The following is a 20,155-nucleotide window of genomic DNA, read 5'->3' as shown; positions in this document are numbered from 1 at the left end:
TCTCTCTCTCTCTCTCTCTCTCTCTCTCTGTTTTGAGATATGGGGCTTTGTTTAATTCAGGCTAATGTCGATCTCTTTATGTGGCCAAAGATGGCCTTGAACTCCTGACCCTCCTGTCTGCACCCCTCAAGTAAGTGCTGAGATTCCAAGTGCTCTCCATTACATCTGGCTGGATGAGTCTGTTTGAAAGCTGAACATTCTCCCCGTTACAGAGTCCACTGAGGACAGCTACACCAGCATCCAGAGAGGACGCAATGAGCCTTTTCTTTGCGAGAGAAGCCATGGTTCTAGTTGAGTTTCAGTGCTCTGTCTCTGAAGGGGGAGAAAACAGATTCAGAGCAAGCTGGTCATCTGTGCTATAGAGACCAAAGGCCCAGATCCTGAGCTGACAGATAGATGCATGGGCTCTTTCAGCCAGCATTTATTAACTATCTCTTCTGGGCCTGTGGCATGAAGAGAACCGTTACACTCCTAGTCCTTATGAAACTCCCAGTGGAGGGAGGGAGGCCATCAAACACAAACACAAACTGCTAAGAACGGGAAAGGACATCATGTGCCCTGCAGACGAGAGTGGGTTTACTGAGCTTGGGGTTGGGAATGGGCCAGACAAATGACATTTGAGTTGAGAGCTGGAAGAAAGTGTGACCTAGGCCGTGGAAGAATGTTCCAGACTGAGGGGAGAACATGAGCAAAGTAGGAGTTGGGATGGGCTGGGGGTGGGGGTGAGGGTTGTGCAGGAGAGAGAGGGCCAGGGTGGACTGGAGGGACCCTTGGGGGCCAGCCGTCCTGACATGCTTGGAATTCAGGCATGTCTTAGATATGACACTTTTGGGACTCATTGTGGGAGATTCCCAAGAATATTGGGGTGAGTTGTGATGTGTTTATAAAAAAGGATAAAGAGAGAGGGAGTATGTTCTATAGGGATGTGGTGAGGTGTGAGGGAAGGGGATGTCTCAGCGGGGCCCATGCGGAGGCATCCTTTCCTCCTTAGGGACCAGCCACACAATGGTATAGTATAGAATAGAGTTTATTCAGGGCCTGGGGAAGGGAGTTGAGAGGGTAGAGAAGTAGAGGCTGGACATGAGCATGTGGAGAGAGGGGGAAGGGAAGGGGGAAGGGAAGAGCCCAAGAGAGAGAAGCAAGAGGGAAGCAAGAATAAGAGAGAGAGGATGGGGCAAGCAGCCCCTTTTATAGTGGGCCAGGCTTACCTGGCTGTTGCCAGGTAACTGTGAGGAGGAGTATACCTGACTGTTGCCTGGTAACTGTGGGGTAGAGTTTAGACAGAATGCTAACAAGGTGTCCCCTGCCAAGAGGCCTCACAAACAGTAGTGCATCTTCCCTCCATACTGTCTTGGGAAAGTTCCTTTTTGGTTAGGACTAGCTCCTGCCGTAAAGAACAGCCTACTTGTAAGCAGAGCAGGCCCCTCACTTGGCCAAAGGGAGGCCATACAAGACAGAACACTGGGCTATAGTTGGAGCTCTTGGGCAGTGACATTCCTCTTAGTCTGGGTTTATTTCTCCTCATAGTGACTTTGGCATTTAACCAGTGTCTGGTATGTTTGAGGGGACGGAAGTGGCCAGGGATGGAGGAAGCCCTTGTGCTCTGTTTCCAAACACTGCCAGTTAAAATTGCCTGGGAATGTCAAGGGAAGGATGGGCACAGCCCAGTACATCAGCCCCAGGGGAAGCCAGCCTGATGCTGTCCCCTAACAGTGGCCTGAGACATCAGTGTGCAGGTAGGTTCCCAGTCATCCTGCTAGGACACAGATTTGACTTCAGAGGGCCTCAAGAGTCTGTTTCTAAAAAGCCCTGAGGTGGTACTGACATGCTACCTTGTAGACAGAATGGCCTTTGATGCCTTAGGTTTCTTTGTGGAGAGCAGGAACATTGGTGTCTATAAAGTGGATGAGCCAATGGTGAAGGAAAGGGAAAGGTGGAAGAGATGACCAGCCCATCTTCTCCCCGTGGGTCTACTGCTTGTAGGATCACATTGAGCCCCACGTGGGACAGGTCTTGACTTCTCAGGCAAGTCCTAGGGTGTGGTTGGGTGTTCCAGGGAGATGCTTAGCTGTCACACTGACTGGCTCCTGTATTCTTGGTTACTGAACCTGTTCCTGGGGCCTTTGCTTAGGAATGTTCCATAGAGGACACGCCCTTCTTTTCCTGTTCCATTCCCCGTCTGTGGGCCCGTATTTCTCACTCAGTGGTTGTCAGGACACAGATATTCCCTACCAATAAGATAAGCCATGGAAGGTGTTTCGAGATAGATGATACCTCTATCAATTTTTTTTTAAATGTCAGCCCACACTAGCTCCAGAATAAAAAAGAGACTTGGGGAAGGACAGCCAATCAGAAGGATCATTCGCCATTAGCAACAGTCCTCAGGGGTTCTGATCACTGGGGGGATTGCCACCGTGAGAGTGTAACTTCAGTAGCCATTCTCACAAATGAGTGCATTAGAACATAGCAGTCTGATATTAGGGCCTGAGAGTGGACCTGCACAGGCAAATAAGTCACGTGAGACCTAACAGGGATAAACGTGGGACCTGCTTGGCTCTAAAGGCACAGAACTTGCACACATGATACAGACGGCCCATCCCATGTACTGACTGGGAAGTTAGGCACCAGTGTTGGAGAGTGGAGGAAAGCATTGATTCAGCTCAGAGGCAGATAGAATCCATGTGTCTGGGTTGTGTGGCTGGATGGACTTTCTCACTATTCCTTAGCTGAAATTACTTCTTAAGTGCTAGACATTCCTCTCAGAGAGTAGGTGTAGACTCCCTTTCTATAGGTTGTTCAGTTCTGCAGAAAAGAGGACCAGAGATGAGCAACCCAGGAGACTCTTCTAGATTTCTTACCATCTGATAGGAAGGAGTGAAGCCGGAGAGAAGGAGGTGGGAGCCAGGCAGAGACATGGTCTCAGTGGAGTGTGGTCTCCGTGCCTTGCCTTGCCTGCCTCCTCTGTCTGGTGACTTAGGTCTCACTCAGAGCCCAGGGAAGCCTTTTTCAGGTCCTAAGCTATGTGCTTTTCAATCCTGTTCCTGGCCCCTGGAGGTTTCCTCAGTGGGCTCCATCTGTCTAGGCGCCTCTGCCAGTGCAGTCATTGTTGGGAGAGTGGTTTATCTGTAGGAGCAGCCTAACCTGTGTTGCTAGAAGGAAGGCAGATTTATCAGCAGGGAAATGATCAGGAAGCAGAAGAAGATGCCTACAAAAGGGAACGTGTTCTCAGCTGACAGGTAGCCTAGCCCTGGCTACGTGACAGCGCTGGGGAGATTGTAGCAGAGACTTTGCCGAGTGGTTCGTGGTGGGATCCTGCTGCTTCATTTAATTTTAATACACCCTTACCTCATCACCCTGTGTTAACCCTTAGATCATGACTTAGGGCAGTGGTTCTGAACCTTTGTAAGGCTGTGCGACCCTTCAGTACAGGTCCTCGTGTTGTGGTGACCCCACGCCCAACCATAAACTTATTTTTGTTGTTACCTCATAACTGTAATTTTGCTATTGTTATGAGTGGTGATGTAAATATCTGATATGCAGGATATCTGATATATGGGACCCTTGTGAAAGGGTTGTTTGACTCCTAAAGGGGTTGCGATCCATGGGCTGAGAACCACTGGTTTAGGGCTGTGTGGTTTCCCCCTCATTCTCTATATAATCAGATGTCTCTCTCAGACTATGCTGCTCGGCTGGATAAAGTGGTCCTGGACTTACGCAGTTTCACAGAAAAGCAGCGACTGCTTGCTTTTTGAAGTTAGCCTGTCTATTCCTACAGCTTTTGTGTTCCCGTCACTGGTGGGCACTGGTGGGAGGCCAGAGCCCTACCATGATTAGAAAATTAAGCTTATCTTTAAGATAACAGGTCGCTTTTAAGAATTGCCAGGTAAAATGAGACAGTTCTGACTTGGGGTGTTCTTAAAGTGCGTACATGATCCTTCCTGTCTCGGGCAGGAAGCAATATCCAGGTGTATTATGGGTACTTTCAGCTCAAGGGGAATTCAGGGTGAGGGCTGCTGCATCTGAAGAGACTCTGTGCCAGCTTGAGTGGGTTTCATGCTTTACTGCTCGTGACTTTCAAGATAAAACCCTTCCACTTAGTGGTTCTCTTCCTTGGAGATAATGAAATGGTCCTGCAGTTGTTGGCTTTATTGCTTCTCTAAGGGGAAGGGCTGGCCGTTCTTAATTGAGCAGAATTAACACCTGTAATTTGAAGTAGAAACTCTAGGACGACCTTACCATGTCAGTGAGTGACTAAGACCGCTTTCTCCCAACCACAACACAACCTTGTTGAGAACACTGCTTCTGAATTTAAGTGTAGTGTTACCACACACCATACTTTTTTAACGGGAAGATTTTTACCCTTATCTATTTCAGCATTTCCTCTGCTACATCAGACATTAAAATTATATTGCCTTCTATTTTCAAATTGTATGTCTTCTTCCTGGTAGACAGCCCTTGATGTAACACTGCTGCATGTTGATGAGGCATTGATGTGGAGTAAGGGTGAGCCATGGGACTGATAACTGGCCCATTAAAAAGTTAGGCAAGATGGGGAGAGGGCTGAAGACATAGCTCATTGGTAGAGTTAGGGTTATGTGTCTGGCTAGCATGATGGAGCATGGCTTCTGTCCCTAGCACTGGAAAACACCCTGGGAGAGGAAGTAGTTGAGACTGGAAGACTAGTAGTCATGTGAAAGCAAAGAATTTTCTAGAACAGCTCTGGAAGTCCTGTGATAACCAGGGTCGCTGCTGAACTCCCGTGGGAGACCATGATGGTCAGGTCACCACCTGCCTCAGGCTACTGGGCTGCATCTGCTGTATGCATCTTTACTTCCATTCTGGCTTGGCTTGTCGGTGTCTTTTAGTTTTGTTTTCAGGAGATGGTGTTTTCTGCCCCCTTTTGGGTTTCCTGTTTGAATGTTTGAATTACTTCAGTTTTGATATGTTGTAGAGAATGGAAAAAAAAAAAACTAAGAATTTTAACACACACACACAAAACTCACCCAAATTCAGCACATTCTTGTAGTCCCAGCCAGTGGTCTTGCTTGTCATGTGACCACAGATGGAACTATAGTCAGACATCACAATTGCTGTAATTCCTCAAGGAGCCTAATACCTGCTTCTGGGTATTGTTTGGTTGAGGATACACGAGACATAGTTACATATTAAAAAAAGAAGAAAAGAAAAGAAAAAAATTGCATTGTGCAGCCCAAGAGTTCAGGACAAAAGTATGAGAAGGAAATTTTGCCTTTTCTGTGTTTTGACAGACATGAAAGAGAATCAGATCTCCAGTTCCTGGCACCCTCTTTCTTTCCAGCCTCCTCTGGCTTCCCACACTTCTAGAGCTGTCTCCACTGGGCTTGACCTGCCCACCTCCCTTTGTTCTCACAGTATGTGGGAAGACTGTGTCTGTGGAGGCAGAGAATTGTCTCGCTTTCTCTGCTTTGCTTGGTCCTACTCGTGACCTGGCAGGACCACTTTCTGGGGCAAGGAATAGAACTTGGTGATTACAGAATTGTCTTTGGTAGGAAGAGCCCCTCTGAAACAACAACAACAACAACAACAACAACGTCTTTTACTTTTTTGTTGTTTGTTTGTTTGGTTTGGTTTCTTTTTTTTTTGTTTTTGTTTATTAGGGTTTTTTTTTGAGGGGGTGTGTTAAGACAGGGTTTCTCTGTGTAGCCCTGCCTATTCTAGAACTTGCTTTATAGACCAGGCTATCCTTGAACTCAGAAATCCACCTGCCTCTGCCAACCCAGTGCTGGGATTAAAGGCAGGTATCACCACTGCCCAGCACCTCTGAAATTTGTTATGTCCAAAATGCTACCCTCTCTCAGCTGTGCATGGAGGGGCAATATTTGACTAAGTAGTGCTTCATCAAAATGATCCTCAGGCTTACTGGCAGGGTCGTGTTAAGGTGTTTTCGAGTTTTGTCTTTTTCAAGTCTAATCTATGTATTAGATTTAGAACTAGAAAAGGTAGTGTGCGTGTGCAGGTATGTACATACATGCATGTGAGTTTGTGTTTGTGTGTGCAAGCTTTTGCACACACATATATAGGTCAAAACAGGATGTCAGGTGTCTGCCTCTGTTGATCATTTATTTTCCGAAGCTCACTATTTTGGCTAGGCCGGCTAGCAAGTAAGCTGCTGGTATCTGCCTGCCTCTGCCAGGGCTGGGGTTGCAGGCACCTACGGCCGTGCCCAGCTTTATGTGGGTTCTGGGAATTCAAACTTGGGTTTTCATGCCTGCACAGCCGGTGCTTTCTCTAGCTGAGAGAAGGTTTTTAATATTTTTTTTCTTGTAGTCACAATTCTAGTTACTACCAGCACTGATCTGAAAACCCATCTAGCTTTCTAATTCACAGATAGGACTGCCAAGTACTCAGGCAGGCGACTTCCAGGACTGCATGGCCACCGCCTTTGAATATTGGCTCTACCATTTATTCAGCAACCCCCGTTAGGTGGCTGCTTAATCTTTTCCTCTCTAACAATTCTCTAATCTACAAAGAAAGGTGATTATAGTAACCACAATGAAAACAGCAGCTAGTGTTTGCTGTGTGCTTAGTGAGAAAAACATGGCGGGCGGCCAGAATTCTCTGACATTTAAAGCCTCACCGCAGTTCTGTGCCTTCTACATTGTGAAAGGAGCTCCCCCCCCACCCCCGCACAAGCATACATTAAGCTCTTGTTGTGTACCAGGGCCCATGATTTATTGTCATCTTTACTAGATTTAGAGATGAAGGCAGACGGAGATTCCTGTGAGGACTCGGGGCTCCTCTGTGGCACGGTGGGTTCAGGGGCAAGAATGATGTAATCCATGCAGAACCTTCCTAGCTACTTTGTTGCAATGCAGGCACAGTTCTTCTCCTAGGCTTTCCTACTCTTCTGACTTAGGAGCCCTGCTCCTACTGTCATTATCAGAGAACAGCTTGGGCTATAGCTAACATGGCTATACGGCCACATCTGCCTCATACAGTGATCACATGTTGTCTTGTAGAGTTCCATCCTACCCACTTCTGGATGACACCCTCATACCCACACCGAACCCCATTGTCATGATCCTTTACCTTTCTTTGTTTGCCTAAGTGAGTTAACCAAAAAATGTGGGCATGTGAGGTGTGGAGTCAGCTAATTGTCGCTCAGTTGGCAAATGACTTTAAATATGTGTGTGTGTGTGTGTGTGTGTGTGTGTGTGTATGTGTGTACATATATTTACATATATACACACACATCAGCCATAAAAAATAGAACCATGTTATTTTCAGGGAAATCGATGAAACCAGCATCATGCTATGTGAAATTAGCCAGAAGCAGAAAAGTATTGTGTGTTTTCTCTCATATGTAAAAAGTAGAGAAAAAAAGAAAAAGATGATCTGAAAGGGTGAACTGCTACAGGAGGGGGAGGGGTGAGGGAAGAAAGAGGAAGGACAGGAGAAGATATTTACCGTCAGAGTATCATATGTGCGCGTGTGGAACTGTCGCAGCAGGCCTGCTAATTTGAACAGTAGGTGGGCTGAGTCAAGGGAAACCAGGAGTGCGGGCCTGTGGGCCAGGTTGTTTCCGGGTAGGGTGCTCCCACACCCTCTTTCTGGGTGGGTTCATTCTGAGGATAAGAGCAAAAGGCTGAGGGCAGGGAAAGGAAGAGAAAGAGCAGGACAGAGAAACAGACTTGGGAGGAAGAAGGGGGGAGGGGGAAGAGAAACAGAGACAAAGAAAGGGTATGGGCAAGCTCAGCAGGCTGTCAGGAAAGGCCTCAGGTTCTGAGGAGAGAGGCTCCAAGGGGCTGCTGGTACCTTAGATGAATGAATCTAAAGATGAGGGGTGTCCGGGCTGTACCTGGTCTCCACCAGCCCCTGACACAGACACAGGAGCACCACCGTGTGAATTACATCAGATGCTGTAGAAAGGCCTGTCACTGAGAAGAAATGTGACTGACCTGTGCGTACTGAAGAAGCTCATTCTCTGGATTAGTTCAGAAATACACCTTGAAGCTAGCAGTCCTCCCCAGCACTGAGTCCTCCTGGAGCAGTTCGAGGGGTGCTCACTGACCTGTTCTGGAAGCCAGTGCCTGTCAGAACTGACGGTGTGTAAATTCATTGAATTCATTGATCCAGAATTACCTCTCTTTTTTTTTTTTTTTTTGAATTATCCCTAAAGACAAGCTGCCAGGACTCCTGAGGGGACGTTGGTAATGAACGCTGAATGTTTACCAACCCATTGTAAAGGAAGAGTGCAGAACCATCCAGATGTTCAGGAAGGGATGCTCACGGGACCAGCTCTGCTGAAGAACTGAGCATTTGTTACAAAGAGTGCCAGCAAAGCTAGGAAGCATTCTCAGGACATTCTCTGGCTTCAGCCCTAATATTGGCAAAAAAGGGAGTCAGTCTCTATGTACATACAAATCATAGGCAATGTTCCATTTTTCTAAAAAAATACCTTTACAGCTGTCATAAAAGTTATATATTCATGTAGAGAATCTTATTCTGTGATTTTAAGATTTTAAGAGTAACTGTGTGTGTCAGAATTAAAAGATCTAAATTAGCAAAAATCTAAAATCATAGATGTTAAACACAGATAGTTTTCTTTTAAAATAACATTTTTAGAAAGTTTAAATTGTTAAGATTTATTTTTATGGTTTTATTTAGGTGTTCATGTGTGTGTGTATGTGTGTGTGTGTGTGTGTGTGTGTGTGTGTGTGTGTATGTGAAATGCCATGTGTGTACAGTGTCCACAGAGGTTTGAAGAAGGTATCAGATTCCTTGGAGCTGAAGTTCAGGAGGTTATGAGCTACCCAGCGTGTGCACTGAGACCCGAGTGTGGATCCTTTCCAAGAGCAGCAAGTGTTCTTAACTACCGAGTCATCTCTCCATCCCCATATTTTTATTTGTGTGTATTTGTGAGTGTATGCCTTGTACGTACACATTTCAGTAGAGACCAAAAGAGAGTGTCAGATCCTCTGGGACCAGAGTTTCAGGGATGTTCGGAACTGGAGTCCTCTGGAAGAACAGTGCATGCTTAACCACTGAGCCATCTATGTCTCCAGGCCCAGCTCTGTGTTTTTAAACAAACAGTTTTGCTAAACTTCTGGGAAATTATATAACGATTTAAGCAGCTAAATAAGTGCTCTAGATAGATAAGCGTTTTTAAAGAATTCTTTAAAGTTACAAGAATTAAATTTTAAAAAATTTGCTAGTAGTATTTTTTCCTTATTTGTTAATAATTATTTTTTCTTTATTGGGAATATAAACACATGAACTATCCAGATGACCAAACATGCTGAAATCATAGGTTCCATGCCGACGAGAATTTTATTGCAGTTGGTCACTGGAATTTTACTTAGTGATCTGCTGTGGAAGAAATTATTTCAAAACAAACCCCAGGAGGTTTGGCTACCGTTCAGAAGTCCTCTTCCTCATTTGTACTTCAGCATGTCACATGCTCAGGCAGGCTGTGACTGGGAATCTCCTATACGGCAGAATATAGCAAACCTACCCTTGGATCCCTGGTCCCTTAGGTTTTGGCCAGGTTGGACCAGGAATCAGGGTGGGCATCTGAAGCAGCGGTTGTGGTATCTATGCTTCTACTGATTGATGTCCTCACTTGTAATGCTGTAATGCCTATCATGCTTCAAAGCAGCAATAGGTCAAGGGTCACCAGACATGGATGGGTGGGCACCTGGCATGGATCCAAGAAGTGAGCGGGTGTCGGCATTGTGCTGGCGCTGCAGACTCCATTAGCCCCTTCCCTGCTGGGTCCCCTTCAGTTCACCAGTCAAGAAAGCTCAGATCCAGGTAGTCAGCTGTCATTCTCACAGGCTCCATCCTGGAAACGGGATACTATAATGCAGGATTCTGAAGCCTGATGTACATTATAAATCATGAATCTTGTAGAGAAGGATGTATGTGGCACTGGTCATGGTAGAAATTAATTATATGACGCGTTAATTTTGGATTTATGTTTGAATGAGTTAAAAGCATATATGTAGGCCTGGTGGGTGGGATATCTCAGTTGTTAACAAGCGTTTGCCTCCTAAGCATGGGTGTGATGGGTGTGTTTGTAATTCCAGCATTAAAGAGGTCATGTGGATCTCTGGGGCTTGTTGGCCAGCCAGTCTAGCTTACTAAGCAAGTTTAACACCAGTTAGAGACTACATCTCTGCTCCCTGAGAAATGGTGCTACTGACTGTCCTCTGAATTACACACACACACACACACAACTTTGCATCCCACATAAACACGCATCTGTGAACATACAAACATGCACATATACATACATGCATACACAAAAATGTATATAAATTCACAATAGACACTCAGTGGCAAAATTATTCCATGTGTCCTATGTCCCTTCAGGCAGACGTGTAACCATGATATGCTTGTCTGTTTGTTTTGTAGGAAGTGACCAAGTTCACTCTTGGATACTAGTTACAAGCCAAGTCATTAGTGCTGCCTGGAGAATAGCAAGGGCCTCTGCGATGGCGGTGCTCTCTCTTCTGTCAGCTACCCTTGGCTACTTCAGAAGCCTGTATATATACTTAGGGCATCAGCTGAAATGGTGGGTCACCCTGTCGTCTTCCTTTTCAAAGGCAACCCTTGCTGTACAGAAAGTTTTCATCTAATTGTTTCCTTTGTCTTTCAGGTGGATTGGCTATCTACAGAGAAAGTTCAAAAGTAAATACTTAGTGCATGTTTTCTTACTTTTAAGGGCAGAGAAGGGTCCAGAAGGGAGGGGAATGGGAAAACTGACTGCCTTTTATTTTATTTTACCCAGGAAACCTCAGTGTGGAGGCAGAAGTAGATTTACTCAGTTATTGTGCAAGAGAGTGGAAGGGAGAAACTCCTCGTGCCAGACTGATGAGGAAGGTATGTGTGCTTCAGGAAGGCAGACGGGGTCAGTGAGAAGCAGGCTACATTCAGTTCTGCTTTCCCAAACCCAAAGGTCAACCGCACCAAACCGGGTGTAAGTTAGAGCTGCAGCTAAACCAGAAGCCGAGTAACTGTTGGATGCTGGCTTTGGGGCTTGATCTAGTTTGCTTTTCTGTCATTGTGATAAAACAGCCTGACCGGAAGCACCGCTGGGGAGGAGAGGGTTAAATTAGCTTACACTTCCAGGTCACTGCCTGTCACTATGGGAAGTCAGGGCAGGGTCTGAAGCAGAATCTATGGACGAACACTACTTACTGGCTTTGCTCTCAGGATCTGGCCCAAACTTACCTGCCTAGGGATGGTGCCACCCACAGTGGGCTAGGCTCTTCCGTATCAATCCTTCATAATTACCATCCTACAGACAATGCCACAAGACAGTCTAATGTGGTCAGTCCTTCAAGTGAGGTCTCCCTTCCCTGGTGACTCTAGGCTGTTGAATCAAGTTGAGAGGTGAGCCCTCTAGGACAGACCTCAACCTGGACTTTGCTCCTCCAGGGATGGAAGTCAGTCAGGCCTGTAACTTGGGAAAACATGAGTGCTGCAGGGTGTCTAGCTCTCTGACTTGTTAAACTTCTGTGTGTGCTGTGGCGACCCTTCACTGGAGACATCAGACACCCTGGCATAAATATTTGAAGGGTTTTAGAATGTTCTGTTGGCCCAGTCTTGGGAAATATCCCAAACAGTGTTGCCCACTCCTGTCTCAGGCAAAAAGAAAGAGGGGTAAGTCCAAAGTACTCTCTGCTGTGGTCTGAAAAGTCTGCGATGTTTTTGCTGTGCTTGAGTTGTATTCATCATCAGCCCCAAATAACCTGTCCTGGTCTTCCAACATGAGTGCATCTAAAACAGCATGAGGCAGGCTCCATACACAGCAGTGTCGCTGTAGAACTGCATGCATTCGGCCATTGGGGTGGTTCAGAGAGTAAAGAAAGCACTTGTTGTACAAGCCTAATGGCCTAAGTTCAAGAGAATTATTCTCTGACTTCCGGATATGGGCAGGCTTGTGTGACCTGTGCACACACACACACACACACACACACACACACACACACACATCTCACACACACACACACACATGCACACACCATACACACACACATACTACACACACATCACACACACATCACACACACACACACTAGTGATGATGATGGTGGTAATGGTGGTGGTGGTGATGATGATAGTAATGAAACATAAATAAAATAAGGATCTGGAGACGTGGCTCAGCAGTTAAGAGTACTTGCAATCCATGCCTAGGACCTGAGTTCAGTAAGAGGCTTAAAACTAACTGCCTGTAAGTCCAGCTTCAGGACATGCAACATCATTTTCAAACCTCTGTTGTTACCTACATGCATGTGAAAACCTTCCTTCTACACACATGCACACACACACACACACCATTTAAAAATAAATCTTGAAAAAAATTAAAAAATAAAATTACGTACAGTAATTCCAGTGCTCCACTTACTCAAGTGTTTTGGGAACCACACCGTACTGGAGATACATCTTTCCAGTTGTGAACACTGAAACCCAGAGCGCACTGAGCTCGCTGTCCCCAGCATGTGACACAGTGGATTTCATGCAAAGCATCCTTCTTACTGACAGGCCTATGAGGAGCTGTTCTGGAGGCACCGTATTAAATGTGTTCGACCAGTAAAGAGAGACAACTACGATGCTCTCAGGTCTGTGTTGTTCCAGATCTTCAGCCAAGGCCTCTCTTTCCCATCATGGATGAAGGAAAAAGACATCGTTAAGGTACAACTCCCCACTGGAAACACGGTGGTAGCGGGGTTCCTCATCCTGTCTGGGTAGCCTTGTGCTCCGAGGGTTCCCATGCTGAGGAGCTTTGAGAGGTCATTTAGCTGGTTCCCTCTCCCATCTCACTGCAGATCAGCCATCTCAGCATGCTGGCATTCCCAATTTTGTTCATTTCTAATGTTCTCAGATTTCCTCGAGAAGTGTCAGTCCTTCATAAGTAAGGACTTTTTTACTTATGTAAACATGAACCTTTTTATTATAACATAAATGTTTATTAACAAATGCAGGGGGTGTACAATTGCCACACCAAAGGTTCTCTCATGTACTTCTGCGGTCAGTCCTCCCAAGACCCTGGTCCCACAGTTTCTGATCCAGTTTCTGTGGCCATGGGTTTGCAGCCTCCATTGTCAGATGAGTGAGCTCCTCTACTCAGCCCGCTGAATATGGTTTCCTTCCCATAGCAGGGCGCGTTTGCACTTCCCCGTGCTGCTGGATGAGTTCAGAAGTCATCTCTTTGCCCTGACATGATCGTCCTTTACATGACCAGAACACAGTTGACTCTCAGTCCCAGGGCATCGGGATTGTTTCCTGTGCTTGGCAACAACGTATGGGGCTGTTAAGGATAGTCTTATACAGGATTTTATAGGTATATTGTCTGTGTCTCCTAGGCTAATGCCCAGGAGTTAGATTTCTGGTTGTGTGGGAGGTATGTGCTTTACTTTCAGAGGAGCTGCTACATTGGTCTCCGAACCTGCTTGGCCTTTTTTGACTTCCTACCAGTATAGTGTAAGGGTTATAGTCACCCCACATGGCCACCCGTACTTAAAATTGTTGGGTTTGTTTGTTTGTGGCCATTCTAATAGGCATATTTTGTTTCCTATTGTTTATTTGGGTGGGTGGGTGGGAGGGGTACATGCCTTAGTGCATGTGGAAGCCAGAGGACAGCTCTGTGGAACTGCTTCTTCCGTTCCACCTCTACGTGGGTTCCCGGGATTGAACTTGGGTCATCAGGTTTGCACAACAAGCACCATTAGTCACTGAGCCATCTTGCCTGCCCTCACTTGCTTTTAGTGAATAGATGTGGAGTACCTTTTGTGTACTTGCTTGCCATCCACATCATTGCAGATGTATTCTCTTGGTCTATAGCTTCTTTTATCATTCTTTTTTATGTTTGTTTGTTTTTTTGTTTTTTTTTGTTTTTTGTTTTTTGAGACAGGGTTTCTCTGTATAGCCCTGGCTGTCCTGGAGCTCACTCTGTAGACCAGGCTGGCCTTGAACTAAGAAATCCACCTGCCTCTGCCTTTTATCATTCTTAATTGGTTATGGCAGCATATTCTCTCTTTTATTTATCTTATGTATATGGGTGTTTTTGCCTGCATGGATGTCCATGTACCATGTGGCAAGAAAAGAGCAATGAGTCCCCCTGGAACTGGAGTTACAAACTGTTGTGGGCCACTGTGTGAGTACAGGGAACTGAGCCTAAGCCTCTGGAACAGTATGGTTCTTAACAGTCGAGACAGCTTTCCAGCCCCAGTCATATACTCTTGATTAACAACTTGAATTATGTTTTGAATGTAGCATGCCCAATTTAAGATGGCAGAGCAACAAACAGGAAGCACACATATATAGGGCCTCACTGTCTGTCTCCTGGATGTCTTTTGTTTAAACTTCTTCTCTGTCATTCTGTTTGATAGCAGGTACGTGTGAAATATATGTAGCATGCTAACCCTACTTCTAGTTAACTGGAATAAAGAATGTTACAGAAAACCTGGGTTCAGCCCCTGAGTTTGTACAGTAAGGTACTGGCTACCCACAGTGGACGTGGTTCTAATCTTTGTACTTTCCAGAATTTGATCTGGAGCTTTGTGAAATGGATGGTATAGTTGTTCATTTATAGTAGAAATGAGGCTAAGGGTAAAGGAATAGGGAATGCTGGCTAAGTCCTTTCTCAGCCTATGAGGGACAGCGGGGTCTGGAAGGCAATGGACACCACTGAGCAAGGCAGCAGCTGCCTTGTGTGCCCACAATACGTACGTACAGTTTCTAAAGCAATACGTCAAGGGCGAACTGCATTTTATACAAAAAGATTGCTTCTTTGGACATAATCCTAGGTTTCGATCTTTTCTAGAATATAATCTAAAAAATTAAAAAAAAAAAAAGTCACCTAATCCACAAATCTAAGGCCCCGTGCTTTTTACTTAACTGACACTTTTTACTTAACTGTCTCTCCGAGGGTTGCTCCACGAGATAAGACCGTGTGCCGTGGCTTTCCAAATCGTGCGTGCTAAGCACTGAGACACTAATCATTTGTCGGCATCTACTTCCTTTTCAAGCTTCCTGAAAAACTGCTCTTTTCTCAAGGCTGTAACTGGATCCAGCAGTACAGTTTCGGGCCTGAGAAGTACACAGGTTCCAACGTGTTTGGAAAGTTACGGAAATGTGTGGAGTTACTGAAATTGCAGGTGAGTGTTTAGGGAAACACAAGACAACAAGAAAAACCCCACCGACTGGGATAGAAGCATTGGTCTCGCCCCGTAGCTGGTTCCCGCATGGGACACATCCGGTGCGTCAGGGAAATGAAACTGGGTGCAGCGCGCCCCCTGCTGGTGGAAGCTTGCTCCAAGTAGCAAGGCAAGTGCTTGCTTATGTGATGGATTTGCCAGTTGTGCTGTAGAAGCATCAGTGGCTACGTTGGAAACCTGACACGTGAGAGAACTTTGTTTCCAATGTAGTACAATGTCCAGACCTCATAAATGCCCTCCTGCAAGCATTTCTCCCTGCACATGCGGGGATACCGCAGGTGTGTAATAAGTAGACTAACAGCTCTGCCTGACTTTTAATAATAATCAGACATGGAGTGATGAAAACCGTGCTTTGCTTGTCTCTTTCTGGCTGAGTTATCTGGGGGAAAGGCCTTTCTGAGCCATGGCTCTCTTCTTGCTGACGAACTGTGAGTAGTATATACCTTGGATGGTTATCATGAGGGTGTGAGTTAACCCATATACGTGCTCTGCGGAGTGCCGGCCACACCCCTCTCTTAGACAGTTCTTCACTGGCATAGCCCTTGGATGACCCAATGGCCCCAAGCAGTTGTATAGAACTGGCATGTTTGATAGTTTACGCAGTAGTGGTGAACTTTCAGAAAAGTGACTTTATTTTATTTCTTATAGACAAGGCTTTTGTGCATTAGGCTGGTAGCTCGGGCTTCTCTTGTGAGATGCTGTAAACTGGGTCAAGCAATGATTATTTCTTGCAATTGTAAAGGTTGGACGTCTGAGACCAGGAGTCCAACAGGCAACGAACTTTGGTGGCGGCCCTCTTTCTAGTTTATAGACAGGTGGACAGCTTTTTGGTTTTGGTTGTATTGACATCACACAGCAGGAGGAGAACCAGCAATCTCTGGGCTTCCTCTTAGAGGCCCACCAGCCCCACTCTTGAAGACTCGACCCACAGAAGCCTACAGTCCTCACCTCCTCATACTGTCTCTCCGGACTAAGATGGTTGACTTACAAGTTTGGGGAGGCAGGTGAACATTCAGCCCACTGCAATATACTTAGGGTTAAAAAGAATCAAATGATCCCAAAATGTATACATGAAAATCTAACTATGTAAAATCTTGCCCTCCTCTTTGGCTTATTTGATTGGTTCTTTACAAGTGGTTCATATGTTGCTGTGTGCCCTTGGCAATTCACACTTCCCAGTTCACACTTATCAGTTCATACTTCTCAGTTCACACTTCTCCCTGTGTTTGTAGTGGACTGAGTTTAGTGGGATGAGAGATTACCACAAGAGAGGGAGCATGTGTAACAGCCTCTTCTCCGATGCCATCCTGGAGTGTAAACTGTATGAAGCGTTGAAGTTCCTCATGCTCTACCAGGTCACAGAAGTGTATGAGCAAATGAAGACCAACAAGATTATCCCCAGCCTTTTCAGACTCCTGTTTTCCCGGGAGTCCTCATCGGATCCTTTGAGCTTCATGATGAATCACCTGAATTCCATAGGCGACACGTGTGGTTTGGATCAGGTGAGTAGGACTCATGGTGTGTGATCCAAGGGTGACTTGGGAGTACTTGAACCCATGGCCTTTAGGATGTATGTTTAGCATCGATGAAAACAACTGCACAGAGGTGGCTAGCTAGAATTGCTAGCTCCTCATGTGTCGAGGGAAAATATCAAGCCATCTTTTGGGGTGCTATGTCCTTGTGAGTCCAAGGATCCTTGGACCAGAGAGTGCTGCTTCATAGATCCTTGTGACCACAAAGGCCACTCAGAAAGCCAGGTCATTGCTGGAAGGCATTTGCTTACCAATCAGGGAAAAAAGTAACAGCTTTAAGATCACACAATGACACAAGTCTTCTGTTTATGTCTGTTTTCTGTCCAAAAGAAGTGGTGAGTCAGGTGACATCTTTACTAAGAGATCAAATTGGTTGGACAGAAATGCAGTTCTTAATAGTGAGCACTCTCTCCTCCCTCCTGGTCTCCTCCCCTCCCTTCTCGTCCCCTTTCCTGCCCTCCCCTCCTCCACTTCTCTTTCCCTCTCCTCCCCTCCCCTCTTCTACCTCTCTTTCCCTCCTCTCCTTCACCTCTCTTTCCATTTTCTCCCCTTCCCTCTCCTCCTCTTTCCTTCCCCCTTCCCCTCTCCTTCCACCTCCTTCCCTCCCCTTTCTTCCCCCTCCTCTCATCTCTTTTTTCTTTTCCTTTTCTTTCTCCTCTTTTTGTCTTCACTTCCCTTCCTCCTCTCTCTTTTCCCCTCCTTTCATTTTCTTTTCCCTTTTGAGAAAGAGTCTTACTCTATAGTCCAAGCTGGTCTGGAACTCACTCTGTAGCCTAGACTGGTCTAGAACTCACTCTGTAGCCAAGGCTGGTCAGGAACTCACTCGGTAGCTCATGGCTGTCCTCCTGCTTGAGCTTAGATTGCAGCTGTGAACCACTGCCCCTGGCTTGAGCTTTCCTTTCTGTTTCTGCACAGTTTTCTCCTGATCTCTCACTAGTCATGGTCCCACCCTCATTCCACACCATGGTACTTGTCCCTAAGTCATGCTCACTTACTCTCCAGGTGAGCCTGTCACAGAGTGGGTCATCTTATAAACTGTGGCTAGCGCCATCATGGTGGGTACAGATAAATACACTCCTGTGACGTTGCTTTTATCTCTCCTCAGATTGACATGTTTATACTCGGGTATTCTCTTCACATAAAGATAAAAGTGTTCCGACTGTTCAAGTTTAACTCCAGAGACTTTGCAGTCTGCTACCCTGAGGAGCCTCTCAGGGAGTGGCCAGAGATCTCCCTGCTGACTGAGAATGACCACCAGTACCACGTTCCCGTCTTTTAAGTCTGCCGTGGACTGAACATCAGCTCTTCTCAGTGACAGTGGACATACTTGCAGAAAAGCACTCCTGAAAAACCCACGGTGGTGCTTCAGCCAAGGAGGGCTCCGCAACGGGTGGAAAGAGCCAGGGTGGTTCGTCTTCTGTTTCAGTGATGTCCTCCAGGGCAGCACACATTGGTGACTTGGTGTGTTGACTTTGTCCATTGAGGGATCTGCTGAGTTGGGGCTTTAAGACGTGGGGAAACTTACTATGGACAAAAATTGGAAGTGACACAACCTGAGCAGCAGGAATTGTTTTTATCTCTAATCTTCATGTTCTTTGGTAAGAATCTCTCTGTGGATTTGGAACAATCATAAATAAATAGGGCAAGTTTTACAAGCATCACCTGGAGGTCTTTGTTGTTTACTAATTTTCCAGAACAGCCTGATTAATGTTAAAATACTGTGTGTGTTTATGTACATGTCTGTTTATATAGTCACACAGATGTATGTATTCATATATGCACATACACCGCAAACAACCTCTGGTTTGTAATATTGTACAGTTTCTTTATATCTCTTCTTTTTTGATATTCTTGTACCTATCCAGCTTAAATCAATTTATTTAAATAAAATAAGATAAATTGTATAGATTTGGGTAATTGTATAATTTTTGAGCTGCCAAAAATTAAGTTATGGTTTATTTAATCTATATTTACACATCCATTTAATGAATAGAGCCTTGTGATTGGCTAAGTAAAACTCCAGATACAGATGTGTTTGAGTCATTACCCCAGAATCCCAGAAGACTTTTGTTAGAGAGAATTTGTCTCACAGCCTCATCCCTTAAACAAAACAGGACAAATACAGGCTTAAATTGAAACCCGTTTTCCTAGAGCAGTGGTTCTCAACCTGTGGGTCTAGACCTCCTTGGGCATCCTTACTAGAGATATCCTACATATCATATGTTTATTACAATCCCTAAGATTAACAAAGTTAGAGTTATGAAGTTGCAAGGGAATAATTTTATGGCTGGGGGTCACCACAACAGGAGTCCATCCCCTTGGTCTCCAGGTGGCCCTGGTGTGATGGAAAGCCCATAAAGATGGAAGAGGAACCAAACTTCAGAAGATAAAAGACTGGATGCATGGCTGATAATCCTTTGCATGTCCTTTATAAACTGGTCCATTTGTGGGAATTTGCATAAATCTGAAGCATACTCAAGAATCACATTCAGGCTATAAAGTGTTTCAGTTGAATTAATCATGAGCCTTAAGTATAGGATACTTGTCTAGATTTCTGTTTTCACAGAATACTTCCGGAAGAAAATATATTTTCTGTTGACTTGTTCAAGAATTCAGCAACAAAAACAATTCACTGATAATAAGTGATACATTATTTCATAAGTTGTCATGTTATCATGTGTATGCAATAATTCACAAGGTTTTGGGTGAGAAAATGACCCCTAATAGAAGAAACAAGACAATTGTTTAAGTGGACACCTGGCATATAGTTGTTAAATAAATACATGAATGAGCTAGTATAGCAGACAGTATGTTTCCTAGGAAGGTGCTCACAAAATGTACATAAGTCAGTCAGGGCTTCCATGACATATGGAGTTTCTAAGAAGAAAAAAGCTTTAATAGAATTATTACTTTTGCAAAACTTCAACGGGTTTTGGTTAGCCAGTCACATTCTTGTTCCAAGAGGATGGCCGGTGCCGGGGACCTGTCCGTGGTGCTGAAAAGGCGATGCCATAGATGTTCAAGGATGCCCTGAAACTGAACCATGTTTTCTTCTAGATTTCTGTTTCCTGTGGCAGCTCTACAAATAACAATTATTATTTTCTAGATGTTTCTTCTTTCTTAAGAATTGGGCTTTAAGAATAACAGCTTCAGTGGTAGCTTGCATTACCAATAAATTAATTTTTGTGAAATGTATAACTCAGTAATCTTTAGTGAACTCAAAGCTTTTGACTGTCACTTCTATCTAATTTTAGGTCATATTTTACAAAAACAAAACAATCATATATATTTGTATATAATAAAAATAATCATATACATCTGGCTATATATATGTATATATATACATATGTATATATATGTATATATATATATTTATGAGTGGTAATCCCTTATCCTCTGGCAAACATAGAACTACCTTCT

At 44.9% G+C, this 20,155-nt stretch overlaps 1 protein-coding gene across 3 annotated transcripts in view; it reads left to right on the top strand.

Moving 5' to 3' along the window:
• The window catches only part of Otulinl (OTU deubiquitinase with linear linkage specificity like), a 24,855-nt gene extending 6,461 nt beyond the window's left edge, over positions 1–18,394 (top strand). For 2 of the 3 annotated variants that reach the window (XM_031360239.1, XM_031360241.1), the window contains exons 2-8: positions 10,396–10,555; positions 10,640–10,671; positions 10,772–10,863; positions 12,529–12,678; positions 15,015–15,143; positions 16,436–16,705; positions 17,841–18,394. In XM_031360239.1, the coding sequence (XP_031216099.1) occupies positions 10,396–10,555; positions 10,640–10,671; positions 10,772–10,863; positions 12,529–12,678; positions 15,015–15,143; positions 16,436–16,705; positions 17,841–18,014 (1,007 nt within the window). In that variant the 3' untranslated portion in view covers positions 18,015–18,394. The remainder of the gene's footprint in view (positions 1–10,395; positions 10,556–10,639; positions 10,672–10,771; positions 10,864–12,528; positions 12,679–15,014; positions 15,144–16,435; positions 16,706–17,840) is intronic. The other variant, XM_031360240.1, reaches the window with a different exon arrangement.
• The last annotated feature ends 1,761 nt before the right edge of the window (positions 18,395–20,155 follow it).

Source organism: Mastomys coucha, unplaced genomic scaffold (assembly GCF_008632895.1).
Source record: "Mastomys coucha isolate ucsf_1 unplaced genomic scaffold, UCSF_Mcou_1 pScaffold8, whole genome shotgun sequence".
Lineage (NCBI taxonomy): Eukaryota > Metazoa > Chordata > Mammalia > Rodentia > Muridae > Mastomys > Mastomys coucha.
The sequence above is the reverse complement of the archived record's forward strand: the minus strand, read 5'-3'. Positions and strand labels throughout refer to the sequence as shown.